The sequence below is a fragment of the Monocercomonoides exilis genome, assembly GCF_001643675.1.
Source record: "Monocercomonoides exilis strain PA203 chromosome Unknown scaffold54-601524, whole genome shotgun sequence".
In the NCBI taxonomy this organism is placed as follows: Eukaryota; Preaxostyla; order Oxymonadida; family Polymastigidae; genus Monocercomonoides; species Monocercomonoides exilis.
Genome location: NW_027150599.1, coordinates 378088 through 397053, shown reverse-complemented (window position 1 = coordinate 397053; position 18966 = coordinate 378088). Strand labels below are relative to the sequence as shown.

General features: G+C 34.2%; 5 protein-coding genes across 5 annotated transcripts; 2 read left to right on the top strand and 3 right to left on the bottom strand.

Moving 5' to 3' along the window:
* Positions 1 to 975: 975 nt before the first annotated feature.
* MONOS_10984 (uncharacterized protein) lies at positions 976 to 2090 on the top strand (the record flags this gene model as incomplete). Its single annotated transcript, XM_067863475.1, has 2 exons — positions 976 to 1471; positions 1936 to 2090. 2 exons carry the CDS (start codon positions 976 to 978, stop codon positions 2088 to 2090), a joined length of 651 nt encoding a protein of 216 aa, XP_067720375.1.
* A 2435-nt stretch (positions 2091 to 4525) lies between these two features.
* Positions 4526 to 6573, top strand: MONOS_10985 (putative amino acid transporter). Its single transcript, XM_067863476.1, has 4 exons — positions 4526 to 4645; positions 4725 to 4787; positions 4854 to 4945; positions 5000 to 6573. Exons 1-4 carry the CDS (start codon positions 4591 to 4593, stop codon positions 6281 to 6283), a joined length of 1494 nt encoding a protein of 497 aa, XP_067720374.1. The 5' UTR covers positions 4526 to 4590; the 3' UTR covers positions 6284 to 6573.
* A 1156-nt stretch (positions 6574 to 7729) lies between these two features.
* Positions 7730 to 8643, bottom strand: MONOS_10986 (uncharacterized protein; the record flags this gene model as incomplete). Its single annotated transcript, XM_067863477.1, has 2 exons — positions 7730 to 8365; positions 8410 to 8643. 2 exons carry the CDS (start codon positions 8641 to 8643, stop codon positions 7730 to 7732), a joined length of 870 nt encoding a protein of 289 aa, XP_067720373.1.
* A 799-nt stretch (positions 8644 to 9442) lies between these two features.
* Positions 9443 to 14106, bottom strand: MONOS_10987 (uncharacterized protein; the record flags this gene model as incomplete). Its single annotated transcript, XM_067863478.1, has 1 exon — positions 9443 to 14106. The coding sequence occupies one exon, from the start codon at positions 14104 to 14106 to the stop codon at positions 9838 to 9840; it is 4269 nt and encodes a 1422-aa protein (XP_067720372.1). The 3' UTR covers positions 9443 to 9837.
* A 348-nt stretch (positions 14107 to 14454) lies between these two features.
* MONOS_10988 (uncharacterized protein) lies at positions 14455 to 18570 on the bottom strand (the record flags this gene model as incomplete). Its single annotated transcript, XM_067863479.1, has 1 exon — positions 14455 to 18570. One exon carries the CDS (start codon positions 18568 to 18570, stop codon positions 14455 to 14457), a length of 4116 nt encoding a protein of 1371 aa, XP_067720371.1.
* Between the last annotated feature and the right edge of the window lie 396 nt (positions 18571 to 18966).

The window sequence follows — 18966 nt, the reverse complement described above, 5'->3', positions numbered from 1 at the left end:
AATTTTTTGAGTAGTGCGTTTTGTTCCCATTCACCACTTTTTGTCACCTTTGTATATGAAGAATCTATTTTTATGATGTCTCATTTGTTATTGGATTACAGGAAATATCATAATAAGCGATGTTTTTTGAATAATGAAAATGCAATGGGTTAATGATCAATATTCAGAGAAAGTTATATTTCTTTTATAAAAAAGTGTTTGACCTTTATCTCATATTGATTTAAGTAATCGAACAATTTTACTTGCATTTACCGATTTGTAAAGTTGTGAAAAAGAGAGATATTATAGAAAATGATAATTATCGATTTCTTTATCGTATTTTACCTGTCAGCAGATTGAAAGGGAGCATTTACATGGGCCCTGCTGAAACTGCATTTTCAATGGAGGTGTGATTCGATGCAAACTTGCTGTTTTAGCTTATCGCAAAATTTTCTCAAGTTTTAAGCACAAACAGAATTACACATATCGTAAATTGTGCTGGTACAGAAATCATTAATGCGTACAGTAACTTTGGCATAAGTTATTTAACATTTTTCTTGAAAGATGAAGATAATTCATTTTTCTTCGATAAAGACCATTTTAACATTTATAGCTTGGTGCAATTTGTTGACCATGGATTAGATGTCGGTGAATGCATACTGATTCATTCTGTATATGGACGATCTCGTGCGTTATTTGTAGCAGCGGCTTATCTCATGGGAAAATATAATTGGTCTGCAACAGTAGCAATAAAATATGTTTCCTGCACAAGGCGCATAAAAATGAGGCACTCATTTGAACAACAATTGTATTTATTTGAAAAATATTTGCCCGAATTAACTTTGAAGCCAGCTTTTTAACAAAACAATGAGTGTTCGTCCTTCAATTCAGAGAGTTTCAAGCAATAACCACGTTTCATGGACTTGTCATATTTGCAAGAATAACATTTTTTGTGAAGAAGAAAACAATGATGAAAGCAGAAAAGAAGCTAGGATGATGAATGGAGCAGACGAAGCCGCAGAAAGCAAACCAAACACAATTCTTCATGCTCTTTATTTTTTGAAGAGCACATCAGAAGCACTTTCCATTCCAAAGCGGACAGTCCGCTGGAAGCATCTACCGCTTCTGGACAAGGCACGCCTACCAGACTACCCTCGACTTTCTTCTCCTTTTAATTCTATTCAGCCTCTTCATCCACTTTTGCCTTCTCAGTCTATTCAGCCTGTTCTCCATCACACAGAAAGTGTGTTGAATACACAGTGCAATTGGCAGACGCCGCTGTGTGTTCCAGTGCCCAAAAAGCCCAATTTGGGGCTTTTGAGGCAGGGCAGAACAAAAGAAGAGGAAGAGGAAGAGGAAGAAAAGGAAGAAGAGAAAGAAAAGAAAGAAGAAGCAAAAAAGACAAAAGAGGAAGAAGCGAAAAATGAAGAAAAAGAAGAAGAAGCAAAATGGAAGTGGTTGCTTTATATTCATGCAAAGATAAGCAGGGCGAGTGTGATATCGGTGGAAGAGGAGGAGAAGATGAAGGAAAGAGGAAGAAGAGGAAGAAGAAGAGGAAAAGGCAATGGGAAAGAAACTGCTTTTAACAAATCTAGAATCTTCCATTGGAGGAGGAGGAGAAGAAGAATATGATGAAAAAGAAGAAGAAATGAAAATTGATGCTGAAGAAAGAGAAAGAGAAAGAGAAAGAGAAAATGAAAAAGAAAATGAAAATGAACAAAGAAAGAGAAAAAGAAAGAGAAAGAGCAAGAGAAAGAGAAAGAGCAAGAGAAAGAGCAAAAGAAAGAATTATCAATCAAACAGAAAGAGCAATAAATAACATTAACACAGAAATTTCATCAAGTGTTTGTGAAGATATTGATCCAAATACGAATAATAACACAAACATCAGCACAAATTCATTGGCTTGTACAAGTTCATATGCAAATTCTGTTGATGATTCGTGTGTGATTGAAGAAATTGATGAAGAAATTGAAGAAGATGCGAAGGAAGAAGAGGAGAAAATGGAAGAAGAAGAAGAAGAAAAAGATGAAGAAGAAGAAGAAGGAAAAGAAGGGAAAGAAGAAGAAAAGGTTATTGAAGAAGAAGATGATGATGATGAAGAAACGTAAAGAAGAAAGAAGAAAGAAGAAAAAGAATTTGAAGAAAATGAAGAAAAAAAGGAAGAAGAAGTTTGAAATATGAAGAATAAATTACAATTGATAGAACAATTCTTACATTATTCATTTGTTGATTGTTGCATTAATGTTGCTATTGAAAAACTTTCTTATAAATTTAGTTGAATTCCTTTTGAATTATAACAAATTGAATATTGTGTTAATATTTGTATTAAGTTTAATTTATTTTTACTTTATTTTATTTTATTATGTTTTTTTTTATGTTTTTATTTTTCTTTTTTTTTTTTTTTTTATTTTATTTTTATTTATTTATTTATTTATTTATTTATTTATTTATTTATTTATTTATTTATTTATTTATTTATTTATTTATTTGTTTATTTATTTATTTATTTATTTATTTATTTATTTATTTATTTATTTATTTATTTATTTATTTGTTTATTTATTTATTTATTTATTTATTTATTTATTTATTTATTTATTTATTTATTTATTTATTTATTTATTTATTTATTTATTTATTTATTTATTTATTTATTTATTTATTTATTTATTTATTTATTTATTTATTTATTTGTTTATTTATTTATTTATTTATTTATTTATTTATTTATTTATTTATTTATTTATTTATTTATTTATTTATTTATTTATTTATTTATTTATTTATTTATTTATTTATTTATTTATTTATTTATTTATTTATTTTTATTTTTATTTTTATTTTTATTTTTATTTTTATTTTTATTTTTATTTTTTCAAATTGTATATTTTTGATGGAATTTTCAAAGGGATGTTGTTTCATTCTTATTCTTTTTCCTTTATTGTAAATTTTATTTTTTTCAATGATTTATTTCTTGATTAAAAATGTGTATGTATTTTTTCTGGTTTTGTTTTATTTTGAAAAAATAAATAAATTATGTTGTAAAAGTCTTTCAATTGTTTTGAACAATTTCGTTAATAATTCTTGTTTTTACAAAGATAATTTTTCAAAATTTATATTTTTGCTTAGGTTTTTTTAGTTAATTCTATTTTTCTTTTAATATTTTTTCTTTTTCTTTTTCTTTTTCTTTTTCTTTTCTTTTCTTTTTTTTTTTTTTTTTTTTTTTTTTTTTTTTTTTTTTTTTTTTTTTTTTTTTTTTGTTGCATTATTTTTTTCCTTTATATTTGAGATGGCAGATATCTTTTTAGGAATTTTGCGGTTTTTTTTTTTTTTTTCAAATAGCTGAATAATTTTTTTGAATTTTATGTTCAATTGTATATTTCCTGTTATCTTTGAAATACCATTTTTGTTTATTTATTTTGTTATCTTTTTAGAAATATATTTTACATGTTTATAGTTTAAATCAAAATATTTCTGATTGAAAGAACATATTTAGTTGTAGAATAGATTGTTTATTCTTATTTGATTTTGTATTTTCTGATGTATGTGCATTTTTTTTTAAGAATATTTTTGTTTAAATATAATCTTTGCCAGAAATTATGGGTTTCTTTTATTTTTTTTTTTTCCCCAATGATTTCGATGTGTTGTTGTACTTCATCTTTTTATCTCAAAATGCTTTGTTTCTGATTGAATTTCACTGGAAATATATCTGGAAGCAAATATACTTATCTTTTTTCGGCATTATCTTTTTTTTATCCTTTATTGGAAATTTTTTTTTGGAATTTCTATGAAAAGCGACCATTTCTGGTGGTTTTTGTAAAAATTCAAATAATTTTTGTGTATTTAGATGATTCATTTATTTTTTATTTCATTTTGATACTCCATTGAAAATAGTTTATTCGCATTATTTCATTTGTAGATAGAAATTGATCATTAAGAAATGTATAATTTATATTTTCTGTCGTTATTGTTTCTTTCGTTTTATATTGCTCATTTCGTCATTTTCAGCTCATTCTAATTTCATTAAAATTTAATTTCTTCATCCCACCACAACATAATGTGCATAATTTATGATTTGATTGCTCCTCTTTTTTGTTTGTTTATTACTTCTTCTTTTGTTTTTCTGAACTTACAAAATTTTTTGTTGATATGGTGTAAAATACTTGCATTGATGAAAAAAACAAAGATTTGTTAGAAACTTTTTCTTCAATTATATCATTAAAATTCTTTTAAAACAATGCATAAAAAACTTGAAAAATTAAATAGTTGAGAAAATATTTTGTTATCTTTTCGTGGAACATAATTCATAAAGCAAAAATTTTATCCCAAATCTCAAAAAACAAATGCTTCAAAGAAGCTGAAATTACATTCTTCAATGAGGAGAAATGTGGATGAGGAGGGAGCGAATGAAGATATGGAAATCATGAAATGTTTAGAAACATGATTTTTGTCATTTGAATAATGATAAAGTTGTCAACATCAATTTTTTTTCAAAATATTTTTCTTATCAGTGCATATAATATTAAGGGTCATCAAATTTTGAAAGAAGACTTTGCCGTTGCTCTTCGTGCGAAATTTGTTTGTTACTTTTGCATTTGCATTATAAATATGACGAGCATGCTTGATGAAGCTCCAGATAGCGCAACAGAAGGTGATGCTAAAGGTCTGAATTGAAAATTTTAATTATTGATATTAAATATTTTGTGGTTATATTTTTGTTGGATCGGTATGCTCCATGAAAGGGATGGGGAAATGTCGTTCTTTTGGAATGATTCTGAACGTAATCATTGGTACAGGATTTTTTGGTGTGAATTTCTCTGATCTTTTTTGTTTTTGTTCACAAAGAAAGAATGCTTTCACGTGAATTTAAGCAATTCCTCATGCATACTACAAAAGCGGTTTGCCATTATCTATTATCGCAACGGTACTTGCTACGGGGTTCGGGATGCTTGGGGCTGTGTGGGTTTGCAATAAATGAGTTTCTGTGTTTTTTTAAGTTGACTTACAACATCTTTAGACACTTGAAACTGTTTCACGATCACGTGGATTTAAATATGCGAAGTCAAAACAACTTAAACACAAGGTCTTTATGAACAAAATAACATCGTTACAGATCGAATTCAGCGAATCAATGGGAATATTTTGTGGAAAGATTGGAGCTGCATTTTGTCACATTGTTATGCTACTGTATGCTTTGGGATCGCTATGGGCATATGTGTCAATGTTTTCCTCAATTGGTGCAAGCATAACTATGCAGTATATTCTGAAATGGGAAGGAGAATGTATCATTGAAGATAATCCATCCTTTTCTTGTAGAACAGTATATTCATTTTTTGTAGCTTTACTATGCGCGCTGATGATTGGTTTTGAGTCGTTCAATATGAACTGGATGTCGCATGTGCAGTCATTTTTCATGGGCTATCGCGTTGTTGCGTTTCTATTGATTGCTTTATCTTGCATTGTCTCTCTTGTTGTTAACGGGAACAAATGGACGAATTCACTTCAGGAAAGCATTGAAAAGATGGAATCGTATCACAGCGAGATGAAAATGTTTGGTTTCAACTGGTCTGGATTTCCAACTTTGTTTTCTGCTGTGTGCTTTGCGTTCAACTGTGCATACAACCTTCCCAGTATTGTGCCTCTGATGGGAAAGGAAAGGCACAGTGCTGGTTGTCTGACAGTTGTGGCACTAGTAGTTTCGGGTACTTTGTACTTGGGGCTTGGCGTACTGCTAGCTGTGACGCTGGGGCCTTCCACGAGGGAGTTTGTGATTCTCAACTGGGCAGATTTCGGGCAGAAAGGGTTTCAAATGGATGGACAAACAGATGTGGATGCAGCCTCACAAGCAGGAAAAGATGGACTGAAGATCCCAGCTGCATTTGCAATCGCGATAAAGCTGACGGTGATGCTGTTTCCAATGGCGAACATTCTGTCTGTGTTTCCATTAATTGCTGGATCTGTGGGCTTTTCTTTCTTCTCTTCGTTTCCTGATCACTTCAAGAAGTCCTATGGCAGAGCTGGCCCGCTGCTTCTGCGGTATCTGGTGACGTTGCCTCCGTTTCTACTGGCGCTGTTTTTCCCGTCACTGGACGTGGTCATTGAATTCTGCGGCCTTTCCGCTGTCTTTCTGGTTGTATTTATTCCTGCACTGCTACAGTTTGAAAGCAAACGAAAGTGCGGAACTGAATGGGGCACGCCATACAGCGGATGGTGGTCTCATGGTGTGTTTATTGGAGCATCGGTTGTGTACGGCATTGTGGCTTTGTCAGTTGGCATCTGCGAGCTGGTGGCGAATGGATGAAGGAGCATTACGAAATTGAATTTGATTTTGCTTTCTTTAGCTTTTCGATACGTTTTAGATACGTTTTTTTGTTGATAAATAAGTTTTATTTATTTATAGGTTGATTGGAAATTTGATTGCTTAGCGTTTTGATTACAACTGTTTCACACATTTTATGTAACTTTATTTCATCCAATGTGAATTATTTATTTCTCACATTTCAAATACATGCACATTTTATCTTTTTAATACATTATTTTTAAATATATTTTGGCTTAAAAGAAAGTTTAATAAAACAATTATTCTGCAAATTATCTATTATAATTGACTTTTTAACAAAAATTAAAAACTTTTTATCAAGAAGAACAGGAGAATGATTATTATTTCAGAATGTTGAGGAATGGGATATTATTTTCTTTCAAAGTTTATTTATAAAGTTGAACTGAACAATGAAAGCAAAATGACCACATGAACACTGTCACATATTCCATGCCAGAAAGCTATTCTTTAAAATTTTGTTATAACTTCTTTGGATGTTCAAATAATTAGCTTTTTATACAAATAATGATATTAAGGACAAAAGTCTCTTTATTAAATGGTAACACTCATTCACCAAATCCACAATTGATAACTAATGGGATAATGTGAAGGCTTTGACATAGAAAATGCAACAAATTTCTTTATATTTCTATTTTCGATTTGCACTGAGTGAAAAAACCTGAACTTTTTTGGAATGATCTTTTTATTTTTTGAAAACTTTTTTTTTTTTCAAACTGAAAATGCTCAGATTAAACATTTCAAATTGAAAAGTTTAAGCTTTTCAAATTGTTTTGATTTAATACATCATTTAAATTGTTGTTCACGTGAGAGGATGATAATTCAATGTTCTTCATTTGTTATTTAAAAACCAAGATGAAATGATGCTCATTCAAAAAAAGAAAAAAAGAAAAAAAGACTAATCAATTTTACGAATAATCTTTCTTTTTCCAAGTTTTCTTTGAAGTCCTTCGTTTCCCCTTCGTTTGTGTCTTCAAAAATTTCATCAGAGCGTTTTCATTTGATTTTTTAGTTGAATTCAACCATTTCATTTTTTTCCATTTTCTTTCTCTTCATTTTTTCATTCAAATCATAGAGATGATCTTTTTTTGTGATCAAATTTTCAAAATAATCGAAACTGTTTTGATAAGAAGGAAGATGATATTTTGATGATTCCAGTGGTTTGCGAAGAACTGGACCGAACGTATTTTGAAAGAATCCGAATTCTTTAATAGTTATTGATTACAAAAAAAGTGAAAGCGGTGTGAACTGATTGATGAAGTTCATCTGCAAGCGTCCTTCTCGAAGCAGACAATGACGTGGATGATGGAACATCAAATGATAAAGAAAGAGAAGTTTTGAGAGTTGCAAATTCTCATCTATCGAGTGACTGAGATAAATGAATTCTGTATGGTGTGATTGTTACGACGTCTATGTTATTTTCTGAGAAAGTTTTCCAAATTGAAGGATCTCAGCGTGAAGGATGAGAGCCGATGAAAAGAAGACATTTATCTGTTTCCAGTGACATGCGCTTTCAACTATGGAAGGGAGAAGAACTGTTTCTACAAATTTCTTGAAGTTTTGCTTGTCCATCCAGCCACTTTTGTTAGGCCAGATGTCCAGAGTTGGAGAGAGAAGAGGCTTCAGTTCGTCCTGTTGTTTTTCACTTGGCCAGAGAATGATGCAAGGCAATGAATAATCTTCTGCAGCCACTGCAGCAACAAGTGTTGCATTGTTCATTCTTTGTGCTTCTTTGCAATACAAAGCGCATTTGTTGGATTGATGGATAACTTCAATACTGGCAGCAGATGGAACTCGCAATGATGATTCATCAACGTTAAATATTAATGAAGGTGTGTAATGATTTTTTTCGTGAAAACCTGTCACCATTTGATACCAGGGCTTCATTACACTTTCACATGACATAGCCTGCCGATTTATGTCAAAACTTTTTGGTTTGCTCTTCCTCAACTCAGGATGCCGCTTCAAAAAATCGGAAGCCGCAGTATTTAAGACCTTGATATGTGACTCGTTTTCTTCTTTTGTATCGTTAAAAACATTTTCCCTCTAAAGAATAAATTTCATTGCAACAATAAAAAACTTGTTCAAACCAATTCTCTTGTTTTCTTCATTGTTAAACTGCTCCCACAAATAATGACAATTTTAATCACATCAAGAACTGTTTCTTGCTTCTCTCTGTTGAGAACCTGCGGTCTCCCTGGTTTTCCAACTTCCCTTTTAGTTCGCAACGCCCGAACTGCGTTTCTAATGCTGCTGCAACTGAATTGCTTAGAATTGATGGCGTCTGTGATCTTGACGACAACATAACACACAATGTGTTCCATTCATTCTAGAATTTCATATTATTTCTATAATGAAAGGATAGCATGGCATGCTCTAATTTTTTCTGCCGTTTTTTTCTTTTTTCTCTAACACGTATTTTCATTATTTATTTTAAGGTTTTGATCTAATTTTCATTTTTCTTAAACAATATGAATTTCATTCAAAAATTAAAAAAAAATAATTTTGTATGAACAAAGTGGCTTAACACCCCTTGAAACCAACCAATTTCTCGTGGAAGCTTGATGGAAGGTTTTAAACCCCCACATCCCCGCCCCCCCCCCCCCCCCCCCCCCCCCCCTACCCCATGAGAAATAGGCTTCATTTCAAAACACATTTTAAAAATTCAATATAGATTCCTTTTATTCTCAAAATCAAGTTGTTATTTCAAAAAGTGGTACATAAAATTTTGTAATAAAAAATAGGTCAGAGTGAAAAAAAAGGAGAAGGTATAATAAAAACTCTAATCTTTTTTCTCTTTGGGATTATCGAATATTTTTGTTTCATTAATAGCAACTTCAAAAATAGAACGTATTTAATGTGCAGTTCATTTTTTCAAATATCCAGTTGAGAAAAAAATATCACATAAAACTCAAACGAAAGCCTGATTTCAAAAAGAATCGTCTAAAATCTTGTCTTCCTAATATGTGACTCCTACATATTTTTATAGGTTCAGTATAATAAATTCGAAAAACTTTTTTTACAAAATTTGATTAACTTACGATTCAACGTTATTTGTTTTCTCTTTGTCAAAAAGAAGTAACAACAAATTGATTACATTTAGAAAAACTCTTTAAGAATTCGAGTGAATGCATCGAATATTCATTTATGCAATAGATTCACAAAAAGAAAAACGAGTTAAGATGCAAAATTCCAACCTAATGAACATACACACAAAAAAAATATGATATTCAGAAAAAGATTATAACAATCAAATAAAATACATTTAGTGAGTCTGTTCAAGAGATGTAGAAGATTCAAAACAAAAAGATTGATACATGAAACAATTGTGAAATAAATTACACAGAAACACAAATTTGAAGAAGTTTAAGAATTAATAACCTTTGCGATCAGAAAGTTCAGTTGGGCAAGATTCAACACAATTCATACGGAGCTTGCAACATTTATATTATCGAACATTTTTGATATGCTCTCCCATTCCACAAGAATATAACTAAGAAACAAGAAAGCCAAGCAAATTAGCATTCGGATTCTTCCTCCGGATCTTTCAGCAAGCCAATCACTTCCACCAATGTGGGTCTTTCGTTTGGCTTATCTGCCCACATCTTCTCTATCAGCTTAATCAGATCTTCTCCTTCGATTCCTTCTGTCAGGGGTCGCACTCCATCCCTTATCATATCTTGCGCTTCTTCAGCAATGCACTCGCTAAAAGGCACTTCCCCTGTTGTCATTTCATGAAGAATCAGTCCAAGTGTGAAAACAACTGCTTTTTCTATTTCCTCGTCTCCAACTCCAGTTTCAGGTGCCTTCCATCGCTTCATTTCTTCCTTCTGCTTCTCATCCTCCAATTCCTCTGTCAACACGTATATTTCTTCATTTCCTTCCTCAACGAAGATTGAATATGGGCACAGCTGCCTCTCCATCATTTCCACTCTTTCGTCTCCAACGAAAATCAAATGCTCAAACAGCTCTGCAACAACAAAAACCACTTCTTTTCCATCAACAACATCCATCGCTCTTGTTCCCAATGTGAAATTACCCTGAACTGAATGAATCACTGAGTGTAATGTTTTGATGTTCTTTTTCTCTTTCTCTCGAAATGGCTTCTTTGCTGATATCACATTGAATGAACTCGATTGTGAAGTTCCAGAAGTAGAAGCTTCCCCAGAAAATGGCAATGGAGATTCCAAATCTGGAAGATCATTTTCATTCAGAATTTCTTTATTGCTCATTGTAGGAGGCTCTGGAAGATCTTCATCGTTGTCAATGAGAAGCGGAATTTGGCTTGTCATCCCTTCCAGCAATGTTGATGGCATTTCACTCATCTCAAAGTTCCCTCCATTGTTTTCCCTTCTTCTTCTCTCCATCTTTTCCATTATCTGCTCATTTTCTAATCTCTCTTTCTCAACTTTCTTTTCGGCTTCCCTCAGTTTCTTTCGCAGAAGCACAAGAACCGCAACAAACAAAGCAACAAAAATCACCAGAACAATAATGCACCCAATAAAGGCAAATAAGCTCCATTCAATTTTTTCCTCTCCTTTTGATATTATTTCATCTCTTTTTGGTTCGGATTCACTTTTGTTCTTCAGTATGAATGAATTTGTTGATGATGGTTTGTTGGATCCACCAAACAGAATCATCACTGATACCTCCGTTTCATCTGCAATCTTCGAAATATTTTCTGATAAAATTTCCCCAACCACCTCAGTTTCTGATACAAAACTGTCTTCGTCAAAATGATATGTCTCAACCAACTCCACATCCCCTGTTTTGAATATCAATCTGAATGACAAGTCACATGGAACAAAAAGAGATCCCTTGAATTTGATATAAATGTTGCTTCCATTTTCATTCACAAAAACATCTTCCAGTTTGGGAATGAAAAAAGGAGATGATCTTTCTCCTGCTATCCCTCCAAGCGTGCATCCATCATTCAGAATCCAAAGAGAAGAATTATCTTTCAATCCATCTCCACCTTTCAAGCTGGAAATGGCCAATGAAGCAGAATCTGAGCAAATGATGTTTCTTCGGAGTGATGGATATTTTTCAATGAAAGGATTGTTGTTTGCAAACATTCCCATCTCAATATTCACATTTCCTCTTCTCATTGATATTCCTCCCTTTGACGAATTCTCTATCTTTATTTCTTTTGAGTCAAGATTGGAGTTTTCCACGTGGACAAGCGATCCATTCCATTCACATATTTCTCTGGATTCATTATTTCTTTCTCTTTTACTTTCTTTTGTCAGAATTCCTTCAAGCTCACACATATTCATATGAGCATCTTTCATGTTGTCAAATTCCATGATGCTTCCTTTATCAGACAAAGAGAAACAGTTGGAACAAGAACAGTTGGAAAGAACTATTTGAGCGGATGATGAAGAAGCAGAGAAAACTGAAGCTCCTTCTGAATTTCTCGAACAGTTGTTGAATGATGAATCAACAAGAGAAATTGCTCCCGAAGTTTTTTCTTTAATAGAAGTTATACAACCTCCAGACAACTTCACCCCATAAGCATCAATTCCATTGAATACAACACTTCCACATTTTCCAATCACAAATATATCTGTTGTTGATTCGATTTGTTCCAGTTTAACATTCGTTATATTTATCTCATCTCCATTTAATAGAAACGAAGATTTCTTGAATGAAAGCTTTGTTATCGAGCAGTTATCAACATGAAGAATTCCATTTTCGATGCTCAACAACGTTGAATTGAGAACAACAGATTCAACGTTTTCTGATTCCCCAACAGAAGAAAAATCAACAGATGAAAGAGAAAGTTGTCCGCTTGTTTCATGAATAATTGAATTGCCTGAATATGAAAACGATTTCCCAAAATTGAATTTCAATCTTTCAATTCGAATATTCTCTGTGGTTGTGATTAGATTCCCAGAATCACCTGTAATTGTTGAGTTCAAATGAAACAAAGCAGTTGAGGGAGATTGAAGTGAGCGGATAATCACATCCTTCGCTTCACATTCTCCATTGATTATTGTCTCTTCTGATATCAACAGCTGAGAGTACAGAGATGGAATAATGTGTTGAATTCCAATATTCAGCGATTGACAAGGCATACTGAACTCTCCACATTGCTTGCTGTCTGTGTGATTGTCTGCAACAGAAGACACAAATATCGTCTCGCTCTGGTATTTCACAACCCTCAGCAGAAGATCTTCTTCCCCCACAAACGAGTCGGTTGTGCATCCCCATATCGCCAGATCCTTCACAAATGGCAATCTGAAATCCAAAAGGAATTGCTCATCAACTATTTGTGTTTCAATTGAGTGGCATCGAACATACACATCTCTTCCTCTCAATGCAGAGTTGTCTCTGAATGTGATATTCAACAGCACAAAATTCAGAGGCTGCTCGGCTGTCGAGGTGCACTCCAGAAACAGCCACCCACCTCTTCCTGTGGTGGAGCAGAAGCACTCAGAAATTGTGCAAAATGAGCAATCAAAGCTTCCTCCCTCATTCAACACACAAAACATCCCTCCTCCTTTTCCACACTTCAACCCTCCACACTTCTTCATCGTTGTGTTTCGAATCACAATTTTCAATGGATTATCATTGATATTTCGAATGATTGGTATATCATCTGTTGTGTTCTGGGTGACTTCTTCGAAAATGCTCCACTCAATAAGAACATCTTGTTCCTCTTCATTATTCTTTCTTTTTGAACTCTTTGAAATCCTCAATCCGCTTGCTCCTTCCAGCTCAACATTCTTCATCGTCAGGTTTTTCACATTCAATGTTGTTGTTGACAAAACAGAAATAACATCTTTTGAAAAGCTGAGTGATTGCATTGACACAAACTCCAATTGAACAGTTCCTCCATCTGCTTTGATCAGCCCAAAATTAATTATTTCTTCTCCACTTTCTTCATTTTTTGTGAATGAACAGTCCTTCACAGTCAATGATCCATCGCTTGAGTCAACATGCATCAAATAATTGACTCCACTTGTAAATGAAGATGGAATAACAAAGCGAATCAGTTCGAATTTGGAAATGCCCTGAATCTTCATTGCAGCTCCTTCTGCTCCTTCAAGAGAAGAGTGACATTCCAAAGAGCACATTTCTTCATCATCTGATTTAATAGAAACTCCGCTGAGATCAATACATTTTTGAATAATTCCTTTTCCAATGATGTTTATATTCCTTTCATTTCCTTCTGGCAGTTTTGTTAATGAATAATCAATTGACAAACAAGGATAATCTGAGAATCCACAAGTGCAAACATCTTTTCCATCATCACTAACAACTATCTCTGAGCCAAATGTTCGCCAGAAATAGATAAATGGAATAGCATTCGTTGTGTCATTCCCATCAAACCCTCTCATGGAATTCAATGAAATATCATTTAAATGCTCAGATACAAATGGAAGTGAGTCATTTGTGATGCTCTTTGTCAAGTTGAATGACTCAACAAAAAGATCATTTCCATATCTTGCAGTATTTGGCTTATCAGAATCAAAAACAGGGGATGAGATCACAAATGAAGAATACTCATCAATCAGCTTCAGTGTCATCCCTCCACCAAACCCAGTTTTCCCTTCTTCTCCAGTTGGCGCTGTGCATCCTGTGAATGTGCCAGAAATAATATCCAAATGCGTATTTCCTTTCAGCTGAGCATTGATAGCCCCTCCTCTGCTTCTATCAGCCAGTACAGAGCATTCCTCAAAATAACATTCTTCAATATTTATTTGTGTGTTCGTATTTTCATCATTGCTGTTGTCAACGTTTATGCATCCTCCATTTCCAATTGTTCTTTCTATTGTCTTCATTTCACATTTAGTGATGTTCAAACTCATTATGCTTCTGCATTCAATCAAACATCCATTTTGCTCGCTGTTTCCGGAAAAGTTGCTTTCACTGATTTCAACTGAAGAGAAACCTCCACTTCCCCCATCAACAATAATCGCACTCACCTGCCATCCGATTGCATTCCCAAACGCATTGCTTATCACAACCTCGCCCCCTTCCACTTTCACAAAGGAAACTCGCAATTCGTTTTCCGAGGCAACAATTCCACAGCTCTGAATTGTCAATTGACTGGAAATGCAATGGAATATGCTTTCATAAGATCCTATTCTTTCTGCAACAGAAAGCACAACCTCATCAAAGGTTGTTGGTCAGTGTGTCTTGAATACTCCACTTTGTGAACCAGAAATTTCTGCTTCAATCTCATAATTTGAGGAATTTCCTTCTCCAGTCACGCTCCATTCATTTGAATCTATCTTCAGTTCTTCCACAAATGAAAATGGAGAATGCAGTTTTATCGACTTGTTTTTTCCAGAAAACCTCAAATCTGCTGCCTGAGTAATTGTGCAACACGGAACCTGCTCAAATCCACACCCACTGAAATCATGTGCCTTCTGCCCTCCAACATGGCAAGGGGATGTGAAGTTGCTCCAAAAATACGCAACAAGTGGTATCACGAATTCTTCATTTGCCGTTGAGCGCTCAAACCCGTTCAACTTGTGAAGGTCATTCACATCAACATTGAAGCAGATTGTTGCTGTGTTTGTCACAGCCCTCAGATCATTTGCATCCAAAAACAAGTCTTTCCCTTTCCTTCCTGAACATCCATCAAATCTCACGCTCTTCAATATAAAATCAGATGCTCCAGCATCCAAATACAAATATATCCCTCCTCCCAATCCTTTCCTCCCATCAACATTTGCAGTTGCTGAACAATGAGAAAAGCACACTTTTTTCTCTTCTTCATTTCCATTATCATTGTTTGAAAGGGATTCTGTCACATTGCCAATGCTGAGAGATGATCCACTTTTCATCTGAACCCACAACCCTCCTCCACTCCCTCCCTCACTTTTGCACGAGCTCATGCTTCCTTCTTCAAAGACAAAAGAGCAACCACTTTCAACAGTGCACTCGATTGCTCCTCCATTTTGGTCTTTGACTGCAAAGTTTGAAATATCAGTTCGAATAATTTTTATTTTCTTGGCGCTTGTGGAAGAGATCAAACGAGTGGATGTTATTCCTTCTGATGGAGCAATCGAAGAAATTTCACAATCACTCATTTGAATTGAAGCCTTTTCAACCACTTCAAATAATCCTGATGTACAACTTGTTTCAATCTCAATCAAATAAACATTTTTCAATTTGGCTTCTGTGCTGCTTCCTGATAACGAAATAAACGGTCTTCCATTTATATTAAATGGAAAAGCAGAGAATGTATCGATTGTTAAGGTTCCTGATTCAACAAATAAGAACAGCAGATTAAGATCAGCCGATGGATCTTGAAGCGAAAGAGAGCATGAGACAATCCGTAAAAATCTGTCCGATGAAAGGAAACTGAAGCAAGTCGACAGAGAAGGAGGGAGAGAAAAGATAAGATTTGACAATGCTGCATCTCCATGTGCACATAGCATCGGGTTATTTGATATATCGCCATCGGCATTCACAGACCACCCGCTATTCTCGTCGCTTCCTTCGATAACACACCCACTCTCTGCAAATGTCATTTCTTCGCTCACCAAAATCATTCCACTTACAATAATTTTCTTTTCTCCTGTTTGCCTTGCGAGTGAGTGCTTTATTGTCAAACAAGGGAATTGAGCAATTCCACAATGTGAGTGATCGGATGCCTCAGTATTACTCACATATATTTCTGTTGGATCGGGAAGGAGATAGATACACAGAGGAATGGCCACACTTGTGTTTCCATTGTCATATCCTCTCACTTTGTCAAAAGTATCTAAAGAAGCTGAAACACACGAAATCTTTTGAGGATTGGCAATTGCTTCCAAATCTGGTGAAATGACGAAGATATTATTCCCCCACTTGGCTGTGTTTATTCCAAAAGAAGAGGATATCAGGAAATCTGGATTATCAGTCAATAATTGAAGAAGAATTCCTCCCCCAAATCCATCTGTTTCTGAGCAAAAGCATCCATCAAAAGATCCGCCTTTCACTTTCACCTCATTCTCATTCCCAACACACAGCATCATCGATCCTCCATTTTCTGAATTTGTGCTTCCACATCCTGAAAATGAACAAGAATCCAGATTCATGTTAGCTTTGTCATTCGAAAACGATATCACTGCTGCTCCGCTTGTTGTTCTTTCAATCCCATCAAAGGTGCATTCTGAGAGAGTCAATGAAATTTCATTTGTTGAAGAAAGTGAAAACAATGAAGTTGTGGAGATTGTCTTTGCCCAGTTCACATGTTCCATCTGAAACACCCCATTCTGAACATTTATCAGTTCTGTTGAAAAAGCTGTTTCTGAAGTTTGCCCACTTCCTGTTGATATGTTCAATCTGCTAATATGCATCTCTCCTGTTCCAGTAATCTCAAACAGTCTTGAACCACGATTATTTTCATATGCACAGTCACACACAAGAACAAAGTCTCTGGCAGCCAACGTTCCTGTTGAGACTGAAAAAAGAGACAATCCAGCTGCCTCTAATTCAATTTGAACTGTTGAGCTCAAATCGCTTTGTCCATATATTGTGAAAGAATTGATGTTGCAGTCCACACTTTTTGTCTCTGTGATTGTGCCTGTGAGTATCTCTATATCAGTTACAAATTCTGGAATCAGCTGAGTGAGGCAGTGCCTGATGGTGCAACACGGAAGGTTTTTATGCAGTCCGCATGAATATGTATCAATGGCATTGGGTTCTGTTTGCACTGATGAGACAAATCTGACTTTTCCGAAATCATTTCGAAGCCATTCGCTTTTATCAATAACAGAATAGTAATGAGTGCTAACTCTGTTTTCTGTTTGCCTTGTTGAAAAGCATGTGGAATCAATGTTGTTTGATGTTGAATCTATAAGAACAATGTCATGTCCTCCTTTTTGGCATGTATTATTGTGGAAAAAGCAATAACAAAGCAATGTTCCGTTATTGATACTATTAACTAATAAGCCAATTGCGCCTCCTCCACACATTGAATAGCAATTGCGGAATAGACAATTTGAAATTATAACTTTATCAGTTGGATCCCAATGTTCGATCGCACCTCCTATTCCACTAGATGATACATTGCATCTACAGTTATCAAAATTGGAATTTATGATACATTTTTTCTGTTTTTCTGTTTTCGACCAACTGAGTTCAATTGCACCTCCGTCGTTTCCGGAGAAACAGCTGTGAAAAGAGCAATCTTCAACCATTAACTGAACGTATATGCTCTCTGCTGTAATTCCTCCACCACCATAATCTGAGGTTGCTGCAGCTGAGCATTGATCAAATGTTGTGTGCTGAACAATGCATTCAGCGACTTTCAAAGCATATATCCCTCCGCCTCTTGTCAATGAAGCATAACATCTTGCGAAAGAAGAATTTTCAATTGTCAAAAGTGCATTTTCATTGTCATGAACATAGAGAGCACCTCCTTGTGGTGCTGTGCAATCTTCCCATTCACACAATGAAAAGGATTGGCTTTCTGTTGTGTCCATTTGTTCTTTTTTCTGAAGAGCATTCTTTCCCCTTTTCCCAAAAAGAGTAGTTGTGTTTTTACAGACAAATTTCTCTGAAGAAAGCGATCCACTTGAGATCCCTCCTTCAAAGGCATTCACACACGAATAAATGAGGCAATTCTCCATTGAACTCAACAAGCATGAATGGTCCACAAAATTATCACCATTTGTGGTATATTTCACAGACATGTTCCTGAAGGCACAGTTAGAAATCTCTTCACTTTTACTGTTTCCAGACAATAGGAAATAATCTGAGGATGAAACAGCCAGATCTGTAACGATGGAATTTCTCAAAATGGCAATATTTGAATCATCAGATGAAAAAACAAGACTGGAAGGGTTGACATTCATTTGGGGGGTCAAACTCAAATTCGCCATGCAGATTGACCCACTTTGCAAATGAAAAGGAGATTCAGATTCTTGGTGGGAAATGCACAAATCCAGCATCACACTTGATTTATCTGCAACAAGCATCAAAGGTGAAGAAGGATGTTCAAGTGCCACATTTTTCAGTCCAACTGAAGAATTGAAGAATTCAAAAAAAGAAAAAATTGCAGTTGTTGCAAGCCGTCGAAGTCCTTTCGCTTCAGAAAATATGCTTTGCATAATTCCAGTCACAATAGCGTTCTTTGAATGTAAGTATTTATTTTCTGGAGTGCCTTTATTTGAATAAGCACGATTATTGTGTTGATGTGTTTCAGTGCAAGAATCTTGATTTTTCAATGCGGTAAGTGGAAATATATCTTGCACTTCAAATGTTTTGGCGATGAGCAGACAGATCAATAAAAGCAAACGCCTGCTCATTGTTAATAAACATAAATTCACAAATTATATTAACTATTATGTCTTTTGATCATATTTCACAAAAAATACTGATTTTAACATTTCCAAATTTTAATTTCATGAAATTAGCATGAATAATGAATTTTCTTTGATTAAGACTTCATTTTTTAATAATATCCATTTTTAACTCTTTCAATATGCTTTTTTGAATTTTTCTTAATGGAACAATCAAAATTTGGATTCGAAAATATATTGTTTGGTTATAATTCATTCAACAAATATCTGAACTGCAAAAGAAACAAATTACTGGAAAATTAAAACGAATACAAACATATTCAAGACCATTCACTTTTTCCTGATTCGATGCGCACATTTCCAATCGCTGTCAAAACACTTTCTTTGATTCTTAACCAATGC

Coding starts and splice junctions, on each gene's coding strand:
- MONOS_10985 (XM_067863476.1), top strand. CDS start 4,591: ATGACGAGCATGCTTGATGAAGCTCCAGATAGCGCAACAGAAGGTGAT. Junction 4,788..4,853: donor CATTGGTACAGGATTTTTTG/GTGTGAATTTCT, acceptor CGTGAATTTAAG/CAATTCCTCATGCATACTAC. Junction 4,946..4,999: donor GGATGCTTGGGGCTGTGTGG/GTTTGCAATAAA, acceptor CAACATCTTTAG/ACACTTGAAACTGTTTCACG.